Below are 23,005 nucleotides of genomic sequence, written 5' to 3' on the forward strand. Positions count from 1 at the left end.
AAGGCATCGGGCCCCGATACATCTCGATCCTAAACTCGTTTCATCGAATGAGCGCTCTTCTAGAATCCTTGGAACTTTGAAAGCCGTTTCAAGTTAGTACCGTGATATTTTGACGCTCCAGAAACTTCGATACTTCCAGGTCATTCCGTGGAACTTCGTCTACAGCGTACATCGCAATTCCGCCGCCACTCGCATAATCATTTGTCTCTTCGTGTCGGAAATTATTGCGCCGCGGACAGTAACGATCTTAAATTACGCTTTAAATCAAAATTAGTCGACGCGACGATCGGCAGAATAAAAAGCAGTTTGACGCGTAACGCGTTTCTTATCGTTATATATAAGTGCATCTCGGTTAGTTTTAACAACCTTCGGTTGCTGACAGCTTCATTACTTCGACATCGTTTCCCGTACATTCGTGACAAAATTTTCTCCAGGATTAATGTTTTCAGGTGTTAAAATGTGAACACTTCATTTTCGAATAAAGCTAGAGATGTAATGGAGACGATACGAGCAAATGAGAAATGTTAGTTAATAACTAAAAATAGTTAATACTGAAAGAATAAATCTTTCGAAGCTATGAAAACTGGAGTCGGTCATCATCCACTGGCCTACACACTTTTATTTACGTAATGCTGATTTTTTCTTTCTTTCATGCTGTAATTTTAACGGTATTGGGTAGGTTAATATATTTTTTTAACTAAATTAAGTTAAAGTTAACGGTTTATAAAATTAATTTAGTTATGTTAAAATTTACATGAATAGAAAAACTAACTAGTTCAAAGTTACATTAAGAATAAATTAACTTGAATTAAATTAAAAATTAATTTTGAAAAACATTATTTTATATTAAATTACAAAATCGTAATTTTTTAAAATTAAATTACTAAACAATTATAATATGGATCAAGAAACAAACTTAATATTTTATTTGTAAATTAAGTTTGTATAATGTAACAAAGAAATCTTACTTCTTATATGAAAAAGTATTTTTCTCTTACATTTTTTTTTTTATACATAGATAAATTTTTAAATTGGAAAAAATGTTAATGAATTAAAGTTAATGTGTTCTAAAAACAACTCGTTAAAGTTAAAAATTAACTAAGTTAAGTTAGAAGTTATTAACTTTTAACTTTATTAACTTTTAGCTCTTTAACTAGTTACTACCCAACCCTGAATTTTAATTAAGGATTAGTAGACATTGATATAATATGAGCGGCGTCTCGTCACGGCGTTGCGCCAAAGGTTGCGATAGCGGCTCTAATGCTAACCGTCTCCACATCCCTAGGAGTTGCTTCTTCACTTCCTGCCGCCGACATCGCGTAATACACGGCTTAAATCAGTCTAAGTAGCTCGAACTAACCATGGATAATTTTAATTGATGATCCTGTTAGACTTAAAACCGACCCTGTATCCTATTTTTCACCCCCATGTTGTTCCATTAAACGAGAGCAGCGTTAGCGTCTGGATCTGTCCTCCAGCAGATCGTGCAAATGACGTGCAATGTGGTCCCTTTATCTACGGATTTCGATCTCGGACGCTCGCGCGTCTAAGAAACGTTCCCCGTGCTATGTGCATATAAAATTGAGCGACGCTTTAAAAAAAGGGAGTAGGGAGGAAGAGAGGAAGAATAGATGGAAGTTTCAGATTCGCTATGGTAATGTTATCTCCGATAGCATTGTACGATTATTATAATGCCTGGCGATATTTCTTCGCCGGTTGCGCATCAGTGCACCCATCCCAGGTAAGGCTCTTCTTTTTCGCGGATTACGCGGTCGATCATTCCCGCGTGGCTCTCTCAGCCGTTATCAGTTACGATCGGAACTACGACGAACGGCGCGTCGGGGGTCAGCGCGAAGGCATCGTTCATCATTCGGCGAAATGATGAATCGCTTGCGCAATACGCTCATAGACGCACCGGATGACGGTGAACGGGTCATCTCTCGCGGCGCCGGTAAAAACCGCGAAATATGCATTCCGTATTCCGGGGTGCCCTAAGCACCGCTTATCGCGCCCGTCCGTCCGCATTCCGTCTCCGCGCTGTTAATTAATTAACTTGAAGACGCGACGCGACGTTAATCGGACCGGATAATGCAGTTGCTGCAACTTGCACGGAAAATAAGGAAGCACCTGCTGTGTCAATAAAATTTTTACTCGATCCGTATCTTGCAATTTTATCGGACATTTTCTAATTCAGTTTTGTTTCTCATAGAGCTGATTATTTTACGCGAGACGGACTCGTTTTCGAAGAGCAGTTCTATGTTTAAGAATAAATGCTGAAACAAACCTAACCGTTTTTTTTTTTTATTTAAGAGAGATTTTTTAATTCTACAGAAGAAATACAAATTTCGTTATTATTAAAATACGTACTAAAATAAAGTAAGGAAAGGATGATTTCAAGCTAATAATAGACAAATTATTGCTATTAGTATAAAATTGCCATTTGTCTTCTCCATTTTTGCGTATCTTGTGTAAAAGAATTTGAAGTGTCTTAGCTGTACAATACATTTAAATGTTATTGAAATTTAAAAATTATCCAGATACACTAGTGTGATCATAGTGTAATAACTAATCGCTTTAAAAAATTTAAAGTTATATTATTATTATTTATTACACTTACAAGACAAGTACTTTTTCATTAAACTAATTATATAGTTTATATTATGCAATAATTAAATTTTTTGTTATACTGCTTTAAAAGAATACAAATAATTATTTCTAGATTGTTATAAAATTTTTATAATATTTTTATATAAAACGTTTATGTCATGTTGAATAATTAAATGAAATATATAATTATGTTGTGTCATAGAACGTAGCAAATACAATATGAATTTTAAATTGCTTTATTGCAACTTAAAAATAAATTTACTTTTAAAGGTAACTTCTTACTTTTAAAGGTAAACAAATTTCAACTTTGATGCACTGCATTTTTCTATATTTGATGGAAATAAATTTTATAAATATGTTACTATTTTTCAATAAATAAATAAATAGAGTTCTTTTTCCCAATCCTAAACAACAACAAAAAATTTTGGTCGTGAATATATCCTGAAAGAACAAAACAATAAATCATTTGGTTTATAATAGTATAATTATGTTATTAAAACAGTAAGAGTAACTATGCATCACGATAATCATATTTTTTACTGCAGGTTGAGATAAATTACTTTTAAACATGTGTGGCCCTAATTAAATCTTTGCACAAATATTTATTAGAACTTTATTAATATATGTAAGCAAATTTGATTTAATTCGTAACTTACTGCTTCCTCAGTAAATTTGTAAATAAGTACTCAAGAATTCAATAAATATGAATCAAGAGCAAACAAAACATCAAATAACTTTCAAAATCTTTTAAGAATTACAGAATGGAGCTCAACTTTAAACAGACACTCTAATAAAAAAGCAATCTATGAAATTTTAATATTTTAGTAATACTTTGATATAAGACATATACGTGTTTAAAAAATTTGAATGAATATATTTTTTAAGTAATTTAAATTAAAAAGTTTTAAACTATTAATAAAAGATAGCTCCTTAATTTCTAAATAAATTAAACCGCCACTAAACGTTCCGACAAAGGGGACATACGCAACCGGAAGGGTTAAACGGGTGCTTCGCTAATGTAGATGTATTAATGGTTATACTGTCAAAGGCAATTAAAAGCATTGTTTAGATAGCGTTACTTAATTGGAGACATTTAAGAGCGTTATTAATATCATAATGTCAATTAGCTGCAATTCCGATGGGGATCCGACTTATCGCCAACTCATTATTCATGCCGATTGAATTTGATCCGAAATAGGTACGTGAGAGCTATGGAATTATGAGTACAAATCTTTTGACTTGAAGGGTTACCAAAATCACATCATTTTTCACAAGAAACCTAACTCAGAAATTATAAAAAAGCTTTTAATAAGTTCTTTACATCGTAATAAAGTAAAACATTTTCTTTTTGTATCTTCTATCTTTTTCTGTGATACTTGAAAAAAATCACGAAATGACATTTAAAAATTTAGCTATCGAAATGTTCCAATTAAATAAATGCACATTTACATTTCGCTGATCTGACAGCAATGAGTTAAAAGAGGAGATTGTATGCTTGCATAACAGCGCAAATCGTTATAATCCGCGTGGGAATATATCTGCAGATCTAGTTTCATGGAATAATTTCATGACTAATTTTGACACTAATTTCCATTACTAATTTCATCGTTATAATTTATAATATACCGTAACTGGATGGGCACTAACTCGCGTCCCGTCAAAGCTCAGACAGAAATTAATCCGCTTGCAACACGATATACAACTGTAGAATTATTCGCTTCACTCTAATTATTCGTTATTTGATCAGTTTTCTTTATGTAAAAGCGATACATTTACAATTTAATTTGCACTTATTTTGCCGTGCGACACAGGTTTTAGAAATTATAATCTCACTAGCAAAGAATCGAAATATGAATAAGCTCCACTACATTATCTTTACATTTAGAGGAATACAAATGATAAATGACAAAGTTCAACGATTGTAGGGCACTCGTTATCTCTAGTTCACTGATTACGCGTTTTACGATCCTTCGCCTGTTCGTCGAGGCGCGACAAACATAGTTCCATTTTAGTTCTTGCACCTTGTCACTAGTATAATGCCGAAAGTATAAGGATGTACGCGTTACATTAACATTAAAACATTAACAAAAATATTAAAATTTTATACATTATTCTATTATCACATATTATCACATTTGAATACATGTGTTGACAATTTGAACAGAATTCTTTTATTCATTTAAATGTTGCTTCTAATTTTTGTTTCCTTTTGATTCTTATGTAACATTACGCTTTGTAATACTTGCAAATTTGATGAGAAAATAACATAGTGTATTAAATTGAACTTTTTACGTATATTAATAAAATTCTAATAAATATTCGTGAAAAAATTGTGATTTAGATTTTAAACTCAATCGTTTGAAAAAAATTTATTTAAAACTGCTGCAAAATATAGTTATTGCCTGAGCTATTATAAGTGAAATTAATTGTTGTTCTATTCTTCGGATATTTGCAATAAAAAATTTTATCTTTGATTAGAAAAAATAAAAAATAAACTTAAGAAGTTTACAATTTTTAAATTTTAATAACTTTTAGTTGGTATTATGGGAAAAGATTGCCGAAATCGCAATGTCTCCTCCATCACCTCACCTAAATATTCAATCGTTATATCTGTCCAGTTTTTACACAATTGTTTGAGAATATTTACTACCACTATAATGCTTTATTATATTCGAGTTGTTAGGGACCGTAGAAATTTTGTCATTTACTTTCATAGAAAAATCCTGATATTGTAGTAATTTTTTTACACGTTTTGTAACTGGAGTGCAGAAAAGCAGAATAAATGATCTAAGTTTCAATAATTTGTAATGATCACATTACTACGTAGATTTTCCTTTTACTTTTATTTGTAGATTGGATAAACAAAATTTTACAAAATGCTCTAGTATTCTAAATCGCATTAAGATCATGATTTTGTGCGATACCGTGGTATAAATACTTAATTGTTTTTTTATAGTGGACGAAAAATGACCAAAAGAGAATAAAATGATATCAAAAAATGATATCAAGAATCTTAACGAATTTGATTGGACTGCACTATAAAATATGTATTTTATAGTTGGAGACATTTGCAATTTATTTTTATACCTATAGATTAGTGTATCAAATGGCTTTAATGTGCACTAATGCGCATTGCACTAATCTAAAATGAAATGCACATGATAGAATCTTTTAGAAGACATCAGGAACTTCCGTACGAAAAATCTGATGTATAAATCGCGCTTGGCACGCACGTGGGGAAAAATGTTTGACGCGTCGCGTGCATACCACTGTTAATTGGTCGCAATGGACATGTGCGCGCACGATTAATCTCGTTTATCATCCCATCAGCTTTCCGCGCGGCCGCGAAAACACGTTCGGAGCAAAGCCGGATACGCGCAAGCCGCGAAAATAGCGCAAGTGCAAGACTTTATCGCGACTTGACCCTCGTTGCGAAAAATGGGCGCTACTTAGGCAGAATTGAGCGCGCCGCGTATAACGTAACACTTCGATAACCCAATTAGGTGTTATCGCGTCATTTAACTGACGAGGACGATAGTCGTGCGAGGGAATCATCGGAATCATTCTTGAGAGATCCGCGCTGTTAGCGAAATAAGTGCTAGGTTGTTACGAGAGTCACGGGACGATTTAATCTTTTTAAGTGACTGGCCGTGGTTCGTCAAGGATGCCACAGTAAGTAATATTCCGTCATTACAAATGTTCTTTTTGCCTACAACTGTTTCATCTTCAAATATTACCTATCTTTTAAATTCATATTTCTTGTGATTTGTTAGATCATTTCGATTATAAGATTCAAATTGATGCATACAGAAAAATATTATTATACTGCAAAAAAAACGATTACTCATCTTTTCCTTTTAAATGACGATTATCTAATAAGAAATATTCTTGATAATAGTCTTAAAATGTACTCAGCACAAATTGTAAAAAAAAAACTCACTATCATGTGCTAAAAAAAGAACGTTTTAATAAGAGAACACTGACTGATAAGTGAAAACACAACTAATTAAACCTTACTCGGTCATAGCTGGATTTTAGTGCTGGTATTTCTTTATGTAATTTTATCTACATTTTTAAGTTTATCAAACTGCGCATAAAATAAATTTTCTGGTGTTCAAACACAGTTGAATGAGAATAGTAATTCTGTAATATTAAGTTGACAATTAATTTAATAATAATTATGCTAGTAAGCATCTATGGCAATAATGATAATAAGAATCCTTTTTTCCCAAACGAATTTATAAAATTTCTTCCAAAGATTATTATAAAATCTTAGGAAAGAAAATCAGAATGATAAGCGAATCGAATTGTTGTTTTAACTTCTTGTTTTTGATTGCAGTATTAAATGTTAGAATATATTTTGAGAGAGAATAAATTTGGTGCTTATGATGAATTTATGACAGACTAGCGGATTATCAATTTATGTGTGTGCGAAATACGTGAAACAAGTAACATTTACTTAAATACAATAATATTTTTTTTATTTGTGTGTACATGTCCAATGCGTTCTCTGGCAGTTTAAATTCTGTAATTATAATCAAAAATGGCCAAACATTTATCCGCTAGGGTTTTACGACTTTGCGATTATTTTTATTGTGAATACTTACCCCAGGGGTGGCACAGATTGCAAAGTGTTGTCTAGATCTTGGGTTGGACTTGGAGTTGCATAACGTTGCCCAGTTGCTAACCCATCCTGGACAAATTGCGATGCCAAGACGATCCAAGTCGTCAGCAACAGCGGTGCGAACATCCTGGGTAAGAAACTCGCAGCTTCCTATTTCTGAACTAATTCTTTGTTCAACACTATCCTGGATTATCCTTTTAACTCGCGGTTTCGTCGATATTTGCGCATCTAATACGCATGATCCTTGGTCGATTTCGAAGGATTTTCCCAAGCCGTCGCGATCATTCCACCGCCTACGAAGACAATTTAGAGCTCTTTTATAAAGCTCTATTTTGTACAAGATTGTTTTCTATTTCAAAGGTAAAATTAAATTGTATGGGAATTAATTAATGCGTTAAAAGTATATCACTTAATATGCCGCGTGGGTTTCTGGCAACGTTGGGAAAAATAATTGAAATAGAAAATACTAATTGAAATATATATTTAAAAATATATACCCATAATAATATTGTTTTAAATAATTATTGTGTATAATAAATATAAAAATGTAAATTGTTTTAACATTTGTGTATACATTTACTTAAAACAATCCAAGTAAAGCCCAATGAGCAAACAATATTTTTTAAATGCTTTTCTAACGGCTTTTTAATAAAATTTGATGAAAAACATTTATAAAATATTGTCTGCTTATTGGGAAGGTATTTATTTTACATTTTGATAGATTGTGAATAAAAATTTTTTGTATCTTCTATTGTTTATTTATTATTTACTATTTTTTAAGAATATAAAATAAAAAATAATAAAATTAAAGTAAAAAGCATATAATTGTGAAAATCACAGAGCAAAAAATTTGTTAAACTTAAAGAAACATATTTCTCTAAATTATTTTTCTAAGGTAAAAATAAATTTATTGGATTGGAAAAAATATGTATAAATTAAAAAAAAATATTTTTTTAAATACATAAAGTGATTATGAAATTTTTAATTCTGAAGAACAGTTCTTTGATTTAAAATGTTGTAACCTAAATGAAAATAGTTTGTTCTTTTAAATTAAAAAAAAATTAATTCATTAAATATAAGAAGAAATATGTTAACATAAAAAATTTTTTTTTAAATATGCAAAATTTAACTAAATTATTTTTTTAATATAAAAAAAATATTTATTTACAGTAAATTAACAGAAACAATAAAGGAAAAAAAGTTTATCCATGGCATATCAAAATGTAAAATGAATTTTTTGTTTCAAATAAATATATAATTTTTAAACACTATTAGTTTTTTTAATATTTACTACACAAAATATTTATTTCAAATAGTATTTTTTAAGATACATTTTTTAAATAAATTTAATTTCTATTAAATATTTTTTAGTTTTTTTTTACAATTTAGACCTGAGCTCAGCATAAAATACATATTTCGGCCGATTTTCATCACTAGCACTATTTCCCTTACTTAATTAATTTGCACGCTTGGATTGCGCGGGAAGTAATGACGTACAAAAAAAGCTTCAAGCTTAAAATCGACCTAAATGTTCATTTTTGCCAAGCTTTAATTTAAATCTACACTGGTCTTTCCATTCCAGCCGTTTGATATTTTGGTTATAAAAAGAAATGTAATTATAAAATAGTTTTTATGTAATTATGATGTGTGATGCAACATATATTTAGCCTTTTACTTTATATAATAATTTCTGCAGATTTTACTATTATGAAATATACATTTTATTTAACGAATATAATAAATACAAACAAGAATGCCGTGGACTATCATACGACATGGTCATACGACAAGTCATCTATAAAATTGGCGCGGGATGGGATGTGTTAATTACAAAGAAAATTTTCATATGAAACTTATGCATTCTCCTTTTCCTATTTTGTCGCGTGAATTCTCGCCGAGAAACATAATATGCGATAATTCGTGACTGTGATGCCTTTCCGGAAACGCCAAATTAGTACGACGAGATAGAAGCAACTATCTTCTGATATAAATATCCACCATTGCGTTTTGGCGAGCGAGAGACGAGAATTTATGATTAAATTCGCTCTGCCGCGGCGAATAATTTGTCTCTTTACTAAATTGCATTTATACATCTGTTGTACAGAAAATAATTCACAAATCCAACTTTAACAGTGTGTTAGAAACATTCTAATTTCCTCTTATCTGTATGATACATGCGATATCTGCTACACTTAAAGATTGATACTTCATAATATTATCTCAGAATAGTTGGTACAAATAATTATCCGAAGACTCGAAGACTTTATTTTTTCTATAAAAGTCTAAAAATTTTACAAATATAAATATGACATCACTTTTTCATTAAAAAAAAAAAAAAAAAATATTTTCTGTCGTTTCCTTTTTCTCTTTTGTTTCTTTGACACGCGAGTAAACGATTTATCTGTTTCAAGCAAAAGAGAAAAAGGAGGTTTCAATTAAAACAACGTGTGTCCCGCAAATTCACGCACCGCCCGCGCAGCTTCTACTCGTTATCATAAAGCTGAAGGCGCGACCTGCGTTTGAAGCCTATCTTTAAAGTTCCATAAACTTAAGCAACTCCCGCAAAAAAAAAGGAATAGGCCTTGTTCGTACGTCTTATTACGAGCGGAATGAATTGAGATAGGACCTCAAGCGGAGCGTTTCAGCTTTGAGCGTTTTACCACCGTAACGAATGAGCTCGTAAAGTCTGCACCACGACGTTATCGAGCCTATTGAGAGCTCCTCTTTACGAAGAAGCGTAAATTTCCGAGAAAAATTCATTGGGTTACATAATAAGAATGAAAGACTAAGAATAAATACGTTTCTCTCGAGAGAGAACAAAAATCCGTTCTTTCTTCAAGCAAAATTTTATCTCATGCTTTCTCTTTTTTTCCAAAATAGTACAAATTTCTTCTATTCGGCGAGAACAAGGCTCATTTGAGCCATTTGAAAGAAGGAAAGAAAACAAAATGTTTTATATAAAGCAAGGATTCCCGACGTCTTGGAAGATCTCGTAATTCTGTCGGACATACCTGTTTAAACAAACAGCAGTTTAATATAATTCCATAACTAACACGAGTCGCTCGCAAATGTAATTCGTGTTAACAGATCTGCGACACACGCGTGGGCTGGTTGACGATCGCGCATATCGCGATTAACTGTGTCCGACGTGGTCTCCGACGACGTGCGCGATCACGCGTGATCGAGCCGAGAGCCGCGATCAAAGATCATTCTCAAAAAAATCGTTCGCTTAGGTCAACACTCTGAAAATCAAGCCCCAATTGAAATCCCCGACTCGATCTAATCCCCGAGTCTTATGCCGCGAATGATCTATGATACGATCGGCAACGTGACGCTTAATTCTTCCTGTCTAATGTATGCAGGACCACAAAAAATCTTTGAAAGATCATTTAAAGATCAAAAACTGACAATCTCTTTTTAATTCTAGTTTTCCGCGATTGCATACGCCTTATCAATGTTACTCTTTAAAATATAAAATATTAAATAAATGCTAATTAACGAAAGAAGCTTGCGACAGACCCCTCGAAGCAAAATTTTATTTCATACTCTAATTTATTTTCTTTATCTTTTTGAGATATTCGCGCATTATTACCACAAACAGTAGTACATATCATTTAAATATTTAGGAAACGAGTAACATACAGTCTTCAAGTCGAAGTCCATGTCACCAATGGGGAAAATTAAAGTAAAGAAATATATGTATAGTTTTTTTAACACCTACGCGAATTCCGATTTTCCGGCGGACCAGCGAGCGATCTTTCGGCCCGCTCGAGATCGGTCCCAAGGGAGACGGACCTCGGAAAGATGCGCCGCGACGGGACTCGACGCGAGACTGGAGCTGTAGATTGTGGACTCGAGGAGAGGGCTCATCTGGGAGGGCTCTCTCTCTCTCTCTCTCTCTCTCTCTCTCTTTCTCTTTCTTTCTCTTCAACATCTTCAACCATCCTTATCTCTTGCTCTCTGTCTCCGTATCGGTCTCTCTTCTCTTCCTCTGGTCCACATCGTGTCGATCTCGTTCTCCCCCTCTTAAGATGGTAATGAACGACGACGACGACGACGACGACGACGACAACAAGACGGGCCCACCCCTTCTACTTAGCTGTTAACACCACACATGTGTGAAGGCACGGACACGCGCGCGTCCACGCGTGCATACGTTCCGAAAGGATGCGCTCCGATGCTCGATCGATCAGTCAAGAATGCGATTTGCGCAAAATCGGCGGAAGTCAGGGGAATAATCTTCTTTTGCTCGTGTCAATTTATTAATTGGTACCGATCTGTCTCAACCGTGCGATGAAGTGAGTTTCGTTCAGAATCAAAAGAATTAATGAAATAAATTTTTCCCTCTCTTTTATTTTAAAAAATTTTGACACTCCTAAAATTGTTGCAAATATATTTCCGTTACATTTTTCAATACTCTTTGCCTAATTTCAATCTCTCTGAAAAATAAGGGTGTGAAATGTAAAAATGTTTTTCTTTACAAATTACAAATTATATAATAAAATTAAATTTTGATTATATCAGCCAATGGATTAATTCAATTAAAAAAAAAAAAAGTATAACAACTCGTGCCATCCTAAAACATTTATTTAGACAGCAAATACTTGTTTTCAGTAGTTTTATTCTTCGGGGTAGTTGTATTTTGTTCCATTGTTCCATTGTTTCTTATATAACTTATCACACTATGCGCATACGGCTACATCAGGAATAATTATGTAATGAAGAATGAAGGAGCGGTCTTGATTTGCAGGGTTGAGATATTCCAAGCATTACCCACGTGTTCGTAATTGCTTTCACAATTTTCGTAATTTTCTAGTTAATGCTCGACATTCTTCCATAATTGCGGACGTCTCGTGTAGAGTTATCGAATGAGGTTGTGGTTTCGATTGAGAAATCTGGATGACATTGGCCTTTGAGTTTCTCCGAAATCAGATATAGGTCGACACTTCCGGAATCTGTTCAAGTAGGATATACAATAGTCTGTACCGTATATGTATCTAATACTGCAAATATAATGTAATAAAAATTAAATTATTAAATGAATTAAATAAATAATTTAATAAAAACTTTTAGATTAAATGTGCAATTGTATGTGTATATAATATATTATACTTCCAAATTATGCTTTATTCTTAATAATATACAATAATATGCAATTTAGTGTTTTATTGAAAATTTTAATTTCATATTATAGTATATTATTTTTAACATATTACAATTATGATATAATTTAAGTACAATTAAAAAATTTAAGTTGTAATTAAACTAGAGTAGTTACTATAATTTAAATTTTATTTAAGCAAAAACTACAAAAATTTAAATTTAGAAATTAAAAATTTAATAATTAAAAATATAATGATAATAATCATAAAAATTATATTAATATTTTAATTATAATCTAGAAATATAATTTTAATTATTAAATTTTGAATTCCTTAATTCAAATTTTTGTAGTAAAATTTAATTTAAGTAAAATTTAAATTAAAGTAACTGTATGTGTGTGTGCTCTAGTTTAAATACAATTTAAATTTTTAAGTTGCATTTAGACTGTATTACAACTATAATATGTTAAAAATGATATATAGAATCTAAATTTTTAATAAAACACTGCACATCACTGCACATGATAAGAAATAAAATACAATTTGGCAATATAATATGTACGCATAAAATTGTATACTTAATTTAAAAGATTTTATTAAATTATTATATTTTATTTCAGTTTAATTTAAATTTTAATTGCTCATTTTTAAAAATATTTTCTCAACACAAAATTGAAATTTTTAATGGGACCAAAAATCGTGAACATTCTATATCGGTTGTGCGTCAGTCCTTTCCATCGGTATTACGTAATCGTCATTGTCGATGACGTTTAGCGCGACTCTTCGTGATCCTTGGGGTCGGGGGTCTAATAATATGCGGGTGGGAACGCGACAATGCGGCAACGTGTACGTGAACCTCCTGTACATACAAAGAGAGAAGAAACCGGGAGAGTGAACCGAGAGATGCGCGGCTAATGGGGACGCGTATAGCGTACTTGAACGCGACTCGGTTTGCCAAGTCGACTTGCACGAGCCGAAAGGCCGCGAGATGCTCGATAAAACGCGAGGGTACCGCGTGGTAAAATCCGCCTTCTCATCCACGCACTCTGGCATAGACGAAGACTGTCGGCGAGGTGGTCTCTTGCGGAGCGATAGATGCGTATCTCACCCACGTGGGTTCAGCAATTTGATTAGCAAATCAGCTCGGTATACGTGGACATTGCATATGTGAATATAAGCATACGTAATGCTTTTAAATTGGTAAAACTTTATTTTTCTGTTAAATAAAAGAATTACATTTTGTTCACAACAAATCTGTTAATAATCAATATTTTAAATTGAAATCTTTATGTTATTCAATAGATTTTAGACTCTAAAACATTTATTACTTAGGACGTTATAAGAATGTAATAGCATATTGGACTTTTAAAAGGAACAAGAGTGGTAAACAGAAGTATGCTTAAATTTTTTTATTATTTTTTTCTTTGAAGCTAATTTCAAGATAAAAATTTGGATATTCGCGTGCAAAATTTTTTGTTGTTACAAAAGAAGAACAAATCTAAGAAGCTTCAATATTTAAATTTTAACATGTTTTAATTAGTACTGTAGACTCAAATGTCGTTAAAAAGAAAATAAGAGAGTATGTATATTTAATTCTAAAATGTATTTTGAAAGTGTTTCGAAATGTTCAAAAATAAAAATGCCTTGTAATAAACATTGGTAATTAAGTATTGACATATTAGCGCCACATAATGTATAATGCAACACACACATTGTATAATAGTGAGCTACTAACAATCCATAAGTAATCACTAGAATTTGTCTAATAACGAAGATATTATGAGTGGCCATTATACATACAGGGACCAGTATCATTTCTCTATGTATTATACATACAGGGTGATTATTAATGAACGTCCCCACTTTTTACCATAAGAGCACGCATTTGTAACTTCTAATATAATAATATGTTAGAAATTCATATCCGTCGGTAAATCAGACTTCTATGGTAAAAAGTGGGGACATTCATTATTAATTACCCTGTATATGGTGATCATGGTATAAGGGTTACGCGTATATATGCTCTCTGTGAGCAAAGATCCAAGTTCAAATCTACTCAGAACATACAAGACTTTAATTGATCACTACCTCTCGGAAGATAATAGCAAACCATTTTTGTCAAGACTCATCATCATGTAGCACGTATGAGCATGCATCAGATGGAGACCACAAACTTCAATAAAAAAAAAAAAAAACAGACTTGAGAGATTACACCAGAAACATTGTAATTTGACTTATCATAAATTATATGTTAGGAAAGCATATGTATAATGTATGATAGAATAAATTGCAATATTTTCTTTTTTGATAATTTTGAGCATAATCTTCAGCCGTGAAGGATTAACTTGAGATAGACATATTATCTATAGTAAATATATTTAATTATTTTGATCAATATTATATTGTGAAACACTCTTAGCAAAAATGTGAAGAGACAAATTAATCAAAAATTAATTAGAAAGATAAACTTTCTGTATTACTTATGTATTACAAGAAAAACTGCTTTATGTTAGTTACACACTTTATTAATCCTTTTATTGTCACATTTATTAAATTTTTATTAAAAATCTCTGGGTGTCTTAAACTTTTAAAATAATTCCGGGATGCTTAGAGCACAGTCAGAATCAAATCGTTCTCAAGTCGTGTGTTCTGAAGTTAAATACCCAGATACAGTATTCAACGCAAGTACGTACGTACTCATGATGCAGCGATATGCCGTAATTGTAATTCGCTGCGCGACAGACAAGATCGCCTAACACAAACATGATCGACAGTGATTACTATCTGGACTGACGCCGATCCTGAATGCAGTAGCAGCTGCACCTGCAATCAGCGCGTAAGCTGTCAGAGCGTATAGCGTGTACGATATACGGGTACCTGAATCTAAGAGCTGAAATGCCTCAAACCTAAAGTTATACAAGATCGAAGACGATTCCGCTAAAACATAGAAAAGATAAAATTAAATTGAAACAAAAATTTTTTTAGATTGCAACTAAAATTTTGAAAACAAACTTAATAAAATTAATATTGTACTTAACAACAGAAATTAAAATTAAGATCGAAAATCATGGTCAATTTGACATTGAAATTGAAAGTGATTTTATTTATTGGTTCACCGATTAGAACAGCGATGATATTTTCGATGATAAGTACATCAATAAGTACTCAAGACCGTATATCGCGCTCACTGTACGTCTTGAAGCACCCTCGTAGACGTCTCTTCTCATAGTTTCGTAATAATCTTGCTAGACCGCGTAGACTGGTCCCCGATGAAAAATGAACTGATCGCTGTTATTTCTTTCTTGGACGGCCAGAGAGGCGTCATTAAAAGGTGTATCGTGGGCAGTCATCAACGCGAAGCAAGTGTGCCTCTCAAGCTGAACAGCGCTCTCAAAGTAGCAGCTACTGAAGTAGTATTTCGTTCGGTGCTTACCGGGTATCTTCTTATTAAAACAGTCGGTAATTCGATGTATTACATCTTCTTATATTATTTAAATTGTTCAAGTTCATAGTCATTTTTAAACGCATTACTTAATTATTGAACTATAATATTATCAAATATAATTTTGATTAGAATTCACATCACCTTACTTTTGTAGATCTTAAATTTTTTTCCCTTTTGCTTTATCTTTTGCTCTCTCGGATATCAAATTATTAAGGTAGATCCTCCTCGTTTCATATGCAGCATCTGAGAATGTTCTCCTTTGCCAGAAATTCTCCTCCTTCTTCCTGATATGCTTTATATATCTTTGCAGTTGTTTGTTTATTAGCTCAGACAGGTTCTCCAAGTAATTGAAATAATTTGTCTGACTGTCAACGATCATAGCGGTATGTTGATTTTCTAGTAACTCATCGTCGCTCTTTGTTTTTATCCAAGGTTGTTTCGCAATTTCGTCTCTTTTCATGTATTTTGTCAGATCTAAAGGCAGACGATAATGAGATTCCGGTGACTTTAGAGTCCTATATTGCCTTGGGTGCGATAAACAAAATGCCGTATCTTCGTTTTTTATTAATTTCAGCTGTATGCCATTTTGATTTAAAGCCGCGTCAGATTCAATTATCAAGTGAGCATTTAGAAAGGCTTCTCGCAAATCTTTTCCACGTTCGGGTCGACTTGGGTCTTTCAACCGCCAGGACTCCTTCAGTAATATTATTTCTTGCTCTCTGCTTTCATCTTGACAGATCTAACAAACGTATTTTTTATATAAAAAACAGATTATTTTATTAAAATAAATCTTAAAAAAAAAAATATGAAAAATTGCAAAAAATTAAAATTCTGGGCTCGTATATAAAAAACTACTAATTTTTCGTAAATTAATGTTACTTTTGAACATGTCAGGTGGTTACTTTCTGGCGGGGCTGACCCTCCGTGACATCGGGGGGGAGGGTCTTCCTCTCGTTTAAGAGGGATGGCCCCCTCCAAGCCTTGCCGGGGCGAGGGGAGTGGGGCAAATGCCCCCTCCCCCCATGAGAGCAACTTGGAAGCTCGCACCGATACGGCGCAGCTAGGCCCATCCGGCGGGGGCCGGACCCCCGGGCCTGTACCCCCAAACACCAACAGGGGAAGAGGCGGGGGGGAGACGGTGTCCCTCCCCCCCGACCTAAGGCAGATAGGTCTTAAAGCCCTGCCAGGGATGTCTACCGCTAAGGCGCCCCTGGCGAGACGAGTCGGCCACCTAGCTGACTGGGTCCGGGGGGCTCCGGAAGTATGCAGCACGCGTTCCCTAGCCCCCCCAGTCATGGACCAGGGCAGGACATCCGGAGGGGTTTTAGTGGGTAGGCCCTCGCCGGCACGTCGCTGGCGGGGGAGAGCCCGACATAACCACCAGGCCTCCCCCGAGGCCTGGGATATGCGGTAACGCATTTCCCCTCCGTTAAAAAAAAAAAAAAAAATGGTTATTTTCTAAATTAAATTGAAACAAACGCATACCTCTATAGCATCCTGAGCATCAGTAACAACTTGAAGAACCCAATATGGTGGTTTTAAAGCTTGGCTATCACTTTCGAATTGTTTCGTTTCTTTCCCCATCGTCGATATGCTTGACGTTTTACTTCCAGACTGTATTTTCGTTTTGATATTTCTTGCGCTCTTTGCCTGGCTCACGATCGTCCATTCGACATCAATGAGAGGCCAACTATTGTTGAGTACAAAAGCTTCTATGTAATATAAATTTTTCTTTTTCTCTGCATTTTTAAATTCTTTGTCAATAGCTCCATCTGGACTTTTATCTTCAGTTTTGTAATTTTCATTTTTTCTAGCGTGATGCTTTAAGATCACTAAAGGTAACAAGACCGTTGAACCGCCGTTTACGTCAATCAAAATATTATCATCTTCATCGATGACTTTTACTCTTATTTCTGCTAAATTGTAAGAAGTTGTCAACCTTATTGAAATAAGGTTACTTCCCTCCAAAGTCACTCGCACAATCCATCGCGAAATACAATTTCTCGGATTCGGGATGTATGTACCAATTAATTCGTCGACTTTTAGATTAGGTAGTTTGGTCTCTAAGGACAAAGGTCGGTGCTCACCCAGTTGATAGAACATTGGGTTATCTTTCATAGTAATCACGCGAATCATCCAGTTGAGTTCTTTAAAATGCTGATCGCCGCTCCAACCATAAGCGAACACCGTGTAACCATCTGGAAGGTGCTTATAATGAGCTGGAATCACGTGGTTTGTGAGACGAGACATTTCACACCAGTTTTGGTTGTTGAAAACGCGCAGTGCAAAACGGGGAAGATCAATTAATAATTCGAAGGCAGCAAGAACTGTTTCTGCCGACTTGGGATTTACGACAAATCTGACGATTGGGAACCATTGTTCGTGCTTGATATTTCTCAGGACTCCCTTAAGTTCCTGAATATTCAGAACGTGAATAAAGTCCTCAGACCAAGGATACAGCTCTCGTAGGCTACTGTGACGGTTGATAAAGTTCCTCAGTAACTGACTTACGAAGGATGAATTGGTTAGATCAGATATCTTCAGAAGTCGTTCGCGAATTTGCGTATACAGAATATGTTCAGGATTATGAAGTTGTTTATACCTCTTTACGAGAGCCATCTTAAAGAAAGATTGAATCGTCATTGCTGCTTGATCGTAAACCGAGAATTCTTCACGGTTGAGTGATGTGGAAGACCATGTTTTCGAATTTTCCTTTACCGTAAGATCTCGAAGAGTCTTCTGATTTACCATTAAGTATTCTGATCTAATATGCGGATTTAGAAAAAATATTCTTAAAGAGCAAAGTATGTCTTCGAATTCCTCATTGGGAACAGCCTTCTTGATCATCCGAACTTGTTCTTTCATGAAGAAATAGTGTATTAGCGTTCGAAGGTTCTTTTCTCTTGGATGAGCAAATTGCAAGTCAGGCATGTAGCTTCGATAAAAGTTCTCCAACATTGTTGAATAATCCTTTGTTCCAAATGATCGATAAGTTTTGCTGAGACTGTCACTGATTATTTTCGATTTCTGCTCGATTCTGTCAGATTCTGTGGTCATCAGTTGTTGCACAGTCGCTCGATCTCCAAGATAAAAATTTGTGTCGGAAGAAATAATCGTTAGACCGGCGTCCGAACGGCTATGAATCCGCAAAAGTTGTCTTCCCGCTTCCAATTCTACAACAGTCGATTTATTACCGGTTGTAGAAATAATTATCGATTGATCCGACGAATCTGATATGACGAACCAATTGTACTTTTCTAGAATTAAATAATTTTTTTCATGCAAATAGACGTTGTTGTCCTTCGGTGCGGCGTAAAGATTGACTAAGAAGAATTTCTTCTTTGGAGAATCGCAGAACAAATACAAAGGTTTGTATCTGGACTTCACAATCTTGCTGCCAATACTACTGTAAGTATCTGTAAATTTTCAAATAAAAAACATTTGAGACTGGAACGGAATATGGAATGTATTATTGTACATCATTTTGCTTATGAAAAAAAAACTTGTATTGCTGGCATTAATCAGCGTTTAATCAATCATTGGATATTTGATTAGATATCGATTATATTATGCTTTGAAACAAAAGTTGTAGTAAAAAGTTCTTCGTATATCTGGGTGTTTGATTTTTGTTTTAATTGAGAGTACATATAAAAGCTGAAGTACCTGTTTTCTCCTTTCCGATCTCTCTTGCTGTTTCCGTTTTACGACTGTCATTGGCTGTCTTTAATATGTCGCCTGTTATTTGAACCGAGTACTGGAAGTACTCCAACTTGTAAAACAGATGCACCTCCTTTACGCATAATGCCATTTTATTGAAGTCGAGCCATCGACTGACGTCTTCCGTTGCTTCTTCTTTCGATGTGGTGGGCAAATCTGGTACTCTCTGAGATCTTGTTCTTCTCCGGGTGAATTTATCGGACCGCTCGATCTCATTCGAAGAGATCGAGTTTCCTGGAACGTCATTTTTATCACGAACAACGCTTCCATTGCACTCCTTGAGAGGACTGATCATTCGTAAGTAACGTATCGGGACGAAGTAGTCGGCAGGGTCGATGACATTTCGCGAAACGGCCCATTTTAGCCAGCGATGAAACTTCCATTTTGCTAACGGCGGTTTTACCTTAGAAGGAAATTTAAATTGAAACCAATTACAATCCCAACAAAAAATACCGGAAACAAAAGTGGATCTGTAGAATGTTATTTAATAGTTGTATCCATTGGATTTAATATTTATCTGACTTTCATTATGCATATTTTATATTTTTGTGCTGTATAGTACGTCAGCACAGTTTTATTTTTTTTAAGACACTTCATCCTTTTTTTATTATTATCTACAAAATGAATTATCACGGTAATTACCGAGAGACAGTCATTGAATTAACTGAGACTTGATACTCTTACATCTCTTGGATCTAGAGGAATGTCGCGTGATTGGATGACGTAGATTATCTGATCGCAGCAGGGCGATAGGCCGGCCACGTCGCTTCCGAGTTCTCGCGTATCGCTCAAGAGGAGGAACAGTTCGATCGGTTGAGGTTTCTTGGCTTCGGCGGCAAGTGGCTGTGGAGTTTCTCCAGATTTCTTTGTCTCACCATTTGCATTCGCGAAGCTTTCTACTCAGAAATGCAAACGGGAGTAACGTAACGCGATAATCGAAAGAACGTCAACATTATACAGATCGTTATGGACACGTACATTCAATGAACACACCTGGAACGTAATCGTGAGCGGTTTGTGGTGTCCATTCGAAATGTTCAGAATACTTCGTTAGGAAATCCCATTTGTCTTGCAACGATAGATGCGCGACGTTTATTGTCAAGCACGTCCAGCCTGTTATTAAAATTTATATTATTTCAGAACATTTCTAGCACTACCAATAGGATCAGTGACTAATTAATTTGTTCTTAGCAGATAATGAATTTCGAGACAAGCTGCTGGAAATTAATGAACCTTGATAGCCAATCTGAAGAAACAGTTATGCGCAGAGACTGCTATGAATTTTTGATGCCAATAAGGCAATAGACTTCACATAGATTATGTTTGATAATATTTGTCTGATAATATCTGATGATATCGGCAAATTGCTACTAGAAATCTAACAGAATCTGTTGACACTCTGTTCCAGCAGATTTGCAGCAAAAATTAAACAGATCTTTTTGCAAAAGTTGATGACAGATTGTTGGCACAAACCAAAAAGATCTGTGCTGCTAATGAATAAAGCAATAGCAAGACTATCGCTAAGTGATTCCATCTCTCTTGCATGTAGGTCTCTCTATATAATTACAATGTATAATTAAAATTCCAACATGTAATAATTATATTTATAACGTTTATGAGTGCACTTAGCATGAGGCATGATTGCTTTTTTGCACTAAGGAAATTACAAACGTAGTACTTAAAAGCAATTGGTACAGAACATGGGCCATAATACCCATTTTTATGACTCAATTATGTTGTATGGATTTTATTTACTTATTTACACTTTAATGTAAGATATATTTTAATTTATATTGATAAAAATATTTTCTTTAAAATTATTTCCTTCTAAGAAGATCAAATGCTGATAAGATTTCACGCATTTTTTTCAAATCTTCATTTTTCACTTTTGTTTCAAGCTTTTCTAGGAAATTACTAAGCTGATCGACTTCTTTCTTGAAAAATTCATAATACTTGTATCAATGAAATAGAACTAGAATTTTTTTAAATATTTTTGAAAATTTTTTTACAGCTTGCAAAAGTTTAAATAATTTGAAAAGTTTTGTTTTTTATTTTTTTTATCGCCATTTTGTTCAACATTACAATAAAAGATTTATTTTAGTTTTAACGATAATCACATTGGTATAGATTAAAATAAACTTTTAGATCGTTGATTTATGATTAATACGATGGATGCAATCCATCTCCCTGGGAGAGTATAAATATAATAGGATTTTTTAAATTAAAATAGGAAAGATTTTGAAGAAATAAATCAAAAGATGAATTAAAATGCCGTGAGAGGCAACACAAGATGTTCGTGTGAGAATCAATGTAATTACCAAGTAATTATTAAAAATTTTAAATCACAAAAATTAAAGTAGTTACATTGCTTCGTGGAAAGTACGAAATGATAAAATGAAGAAAACGGACGTCCACCTGTGAGGCAAGTAATTGGATGTAAATCGACAATTTCGCGATGTCTGGTCCAATTCAAGGAGGCAATCTTGAGCAATGCTTTGGCAAGAAGCATTGGCCACAGTTCAGAGTTGTTGGACGTGCACGGTAAAAGAGGTCTGCCATTTTTATCCACGGGAATGATGTCGTCCACCGTAATACGACGCCAGCATCCCATATAATGTAACCTTATGATATACTTTCCTAGAAGATGTTGATTCATATTGTTTGATATACTGATTGAAATTGTACATGATTGAAGCAACATGTTAGTTAGCTGTTTAGAAGATAGACTTATCCTATTTTTTGAAAAATTATTATTGATTTATGGGTCGAAAGTTCAACAACGCGCACAAAGGATTTTTAGAAAGTGTCTATGTAAATCGTCAGAAATATTGCGAGTTGAAAGTTACATCCACCGTTTGGATTTATCACAGGTCGATGCTGCGAGCCTTTCCCAGCTGTGTTCATGGAATACACATGCATCCAACCGTACCAGGGACTATGGCGTCCGGTCCAGGCGAAATTCAAGCTTTCTCCGCTGATTTCTAAACCCTTCTGACCGCAATATTGCAAGTTCATCAAAGAAGACACGAACCATCTTACAAACTGAAAATTATTATTCATACTACTTTTGTTCACTAATCTCCAGCAATGTGCAAGTCGTCGAGTTACATCTAAAGAAGTACCTCGCTGTGCAGCAGATGTTTATTGTTCGTGATCAGATCAGGATATTCCACGTTCGTCGTAAATACTGTTGGAGAAGCCTGAAGAAATATTTCCGTTTCCAAACTCATGTATAAATGGTACATTAATATAATATAAATTATGTGTAATATTGATTTAATTTAAAACTTATATATATTAATTTAAAGAATCAATGTCCATTATTCGAAATACACATTTAAAACAGTGGTAGTACAGTCAAGTGCTTCAAATCTTTCGCTCGTATCCAGTATTCAGGTTCTAAGGATCGTGGCATCGTGACACGTTGTATGTCCATAAATAATCCGTCGGGCCCATCTTTGGGAATTTCCCATTTTTCGTTGTTCAAATCGGAATCTTTCCATTCTGGCC

General features: G+C 34.0%; 3 protein-coding genes and 1 long non-coding RNA gene across 6 annotated transcripts in view; 2 read left to right on the forward strand and 2 right to left on the reverse strand.

Annotated features, from left to right (window-relative positions):
• LOC105201379 (fibrillin-2) overlaps positions 1-11,060 on the reverse strand; it is a 36,605-nt gene extending 25,545 nt beyond the window's left edge. The window contains exons 1-3 of one of the 3 annotated variants that reach the window (XM_039456668.1): positions 10,874-11,060; positions 10,243-10,473; positions 7,215-7,524 (exon numbers count right to left, since the gene is read on the reverse strand). In XM_039456668.1, coding sequence (XP_039312602.1) covers positions 7,215-7,357 — 143 coding nt within the window. In that variant the 5' untranslated portion in view covers positions 7,358-7,524; positions 10,243-10,473; positions 10,874-11,060. The remainder of the gene's footprint in view (positions 1-7,214; positions 7,525-10,242; positions 10,474-10,873) is intronic. The other 2 variants (XM_039456669.1, XM_026138000.2) reach the window with 2 other exon arrangements.
• Positions 6,071-23,005, forward strand: part of LOC105206459 (probable cytochrome P450 6a14) — a 193,787-nt gene continuing 176,852 nt past the window's right edge. Inside the window, exon 1 of the mRNA XM_039456675.1 lies at positions 6,071-6,279. Within this exon, the coding sequence (XP_039312609.1) occupies positions 6,272-6,279 (8 nt within the window). The 5' untranslated portion in view covers positions 6,071-6,271. The remainder of the gene's footprint in view (positions 6,280-23,005) is intronic.
• LOC120359383 lies at positions 7,249-22,851 on the forward strand. Its single transcript, XR_005576158.1, has 2 exons — positions 7,249-7,362; positions 22,366-22,851. It is a non-coding gene; the product is annotated as an uncharacterized LOC120359383 (long non-coding RNA).
• On the reverse strand, positions 19,068-21,394 carry LOC105201378. The gene has a single exon (XM_039456674.1). It carries the CDS (start codon positions 19,788-19,790, stop codon positions 19,410-19,412), a length of 381 nt encoding a protein of 126 aa, XP_039312608.1. The 5' UTR covers positions 19,791-21,394; the 3' UTR covers positions 19,068-19,409.

This window comes from Solenopsis invicta, chromosome 13 (assembly GCF_016802725.1).
Source record: "Solenopsis invicta isolate M01_SB chromosome 13, UNIL_Sinv_3.0, whole genome shotgun sequence".
NCBI lineage: Eukaryota > Metazoa > Arthropoda > Insecta > Hymenoptera > Formicidae > Solenopsis > Solenopsis invicta.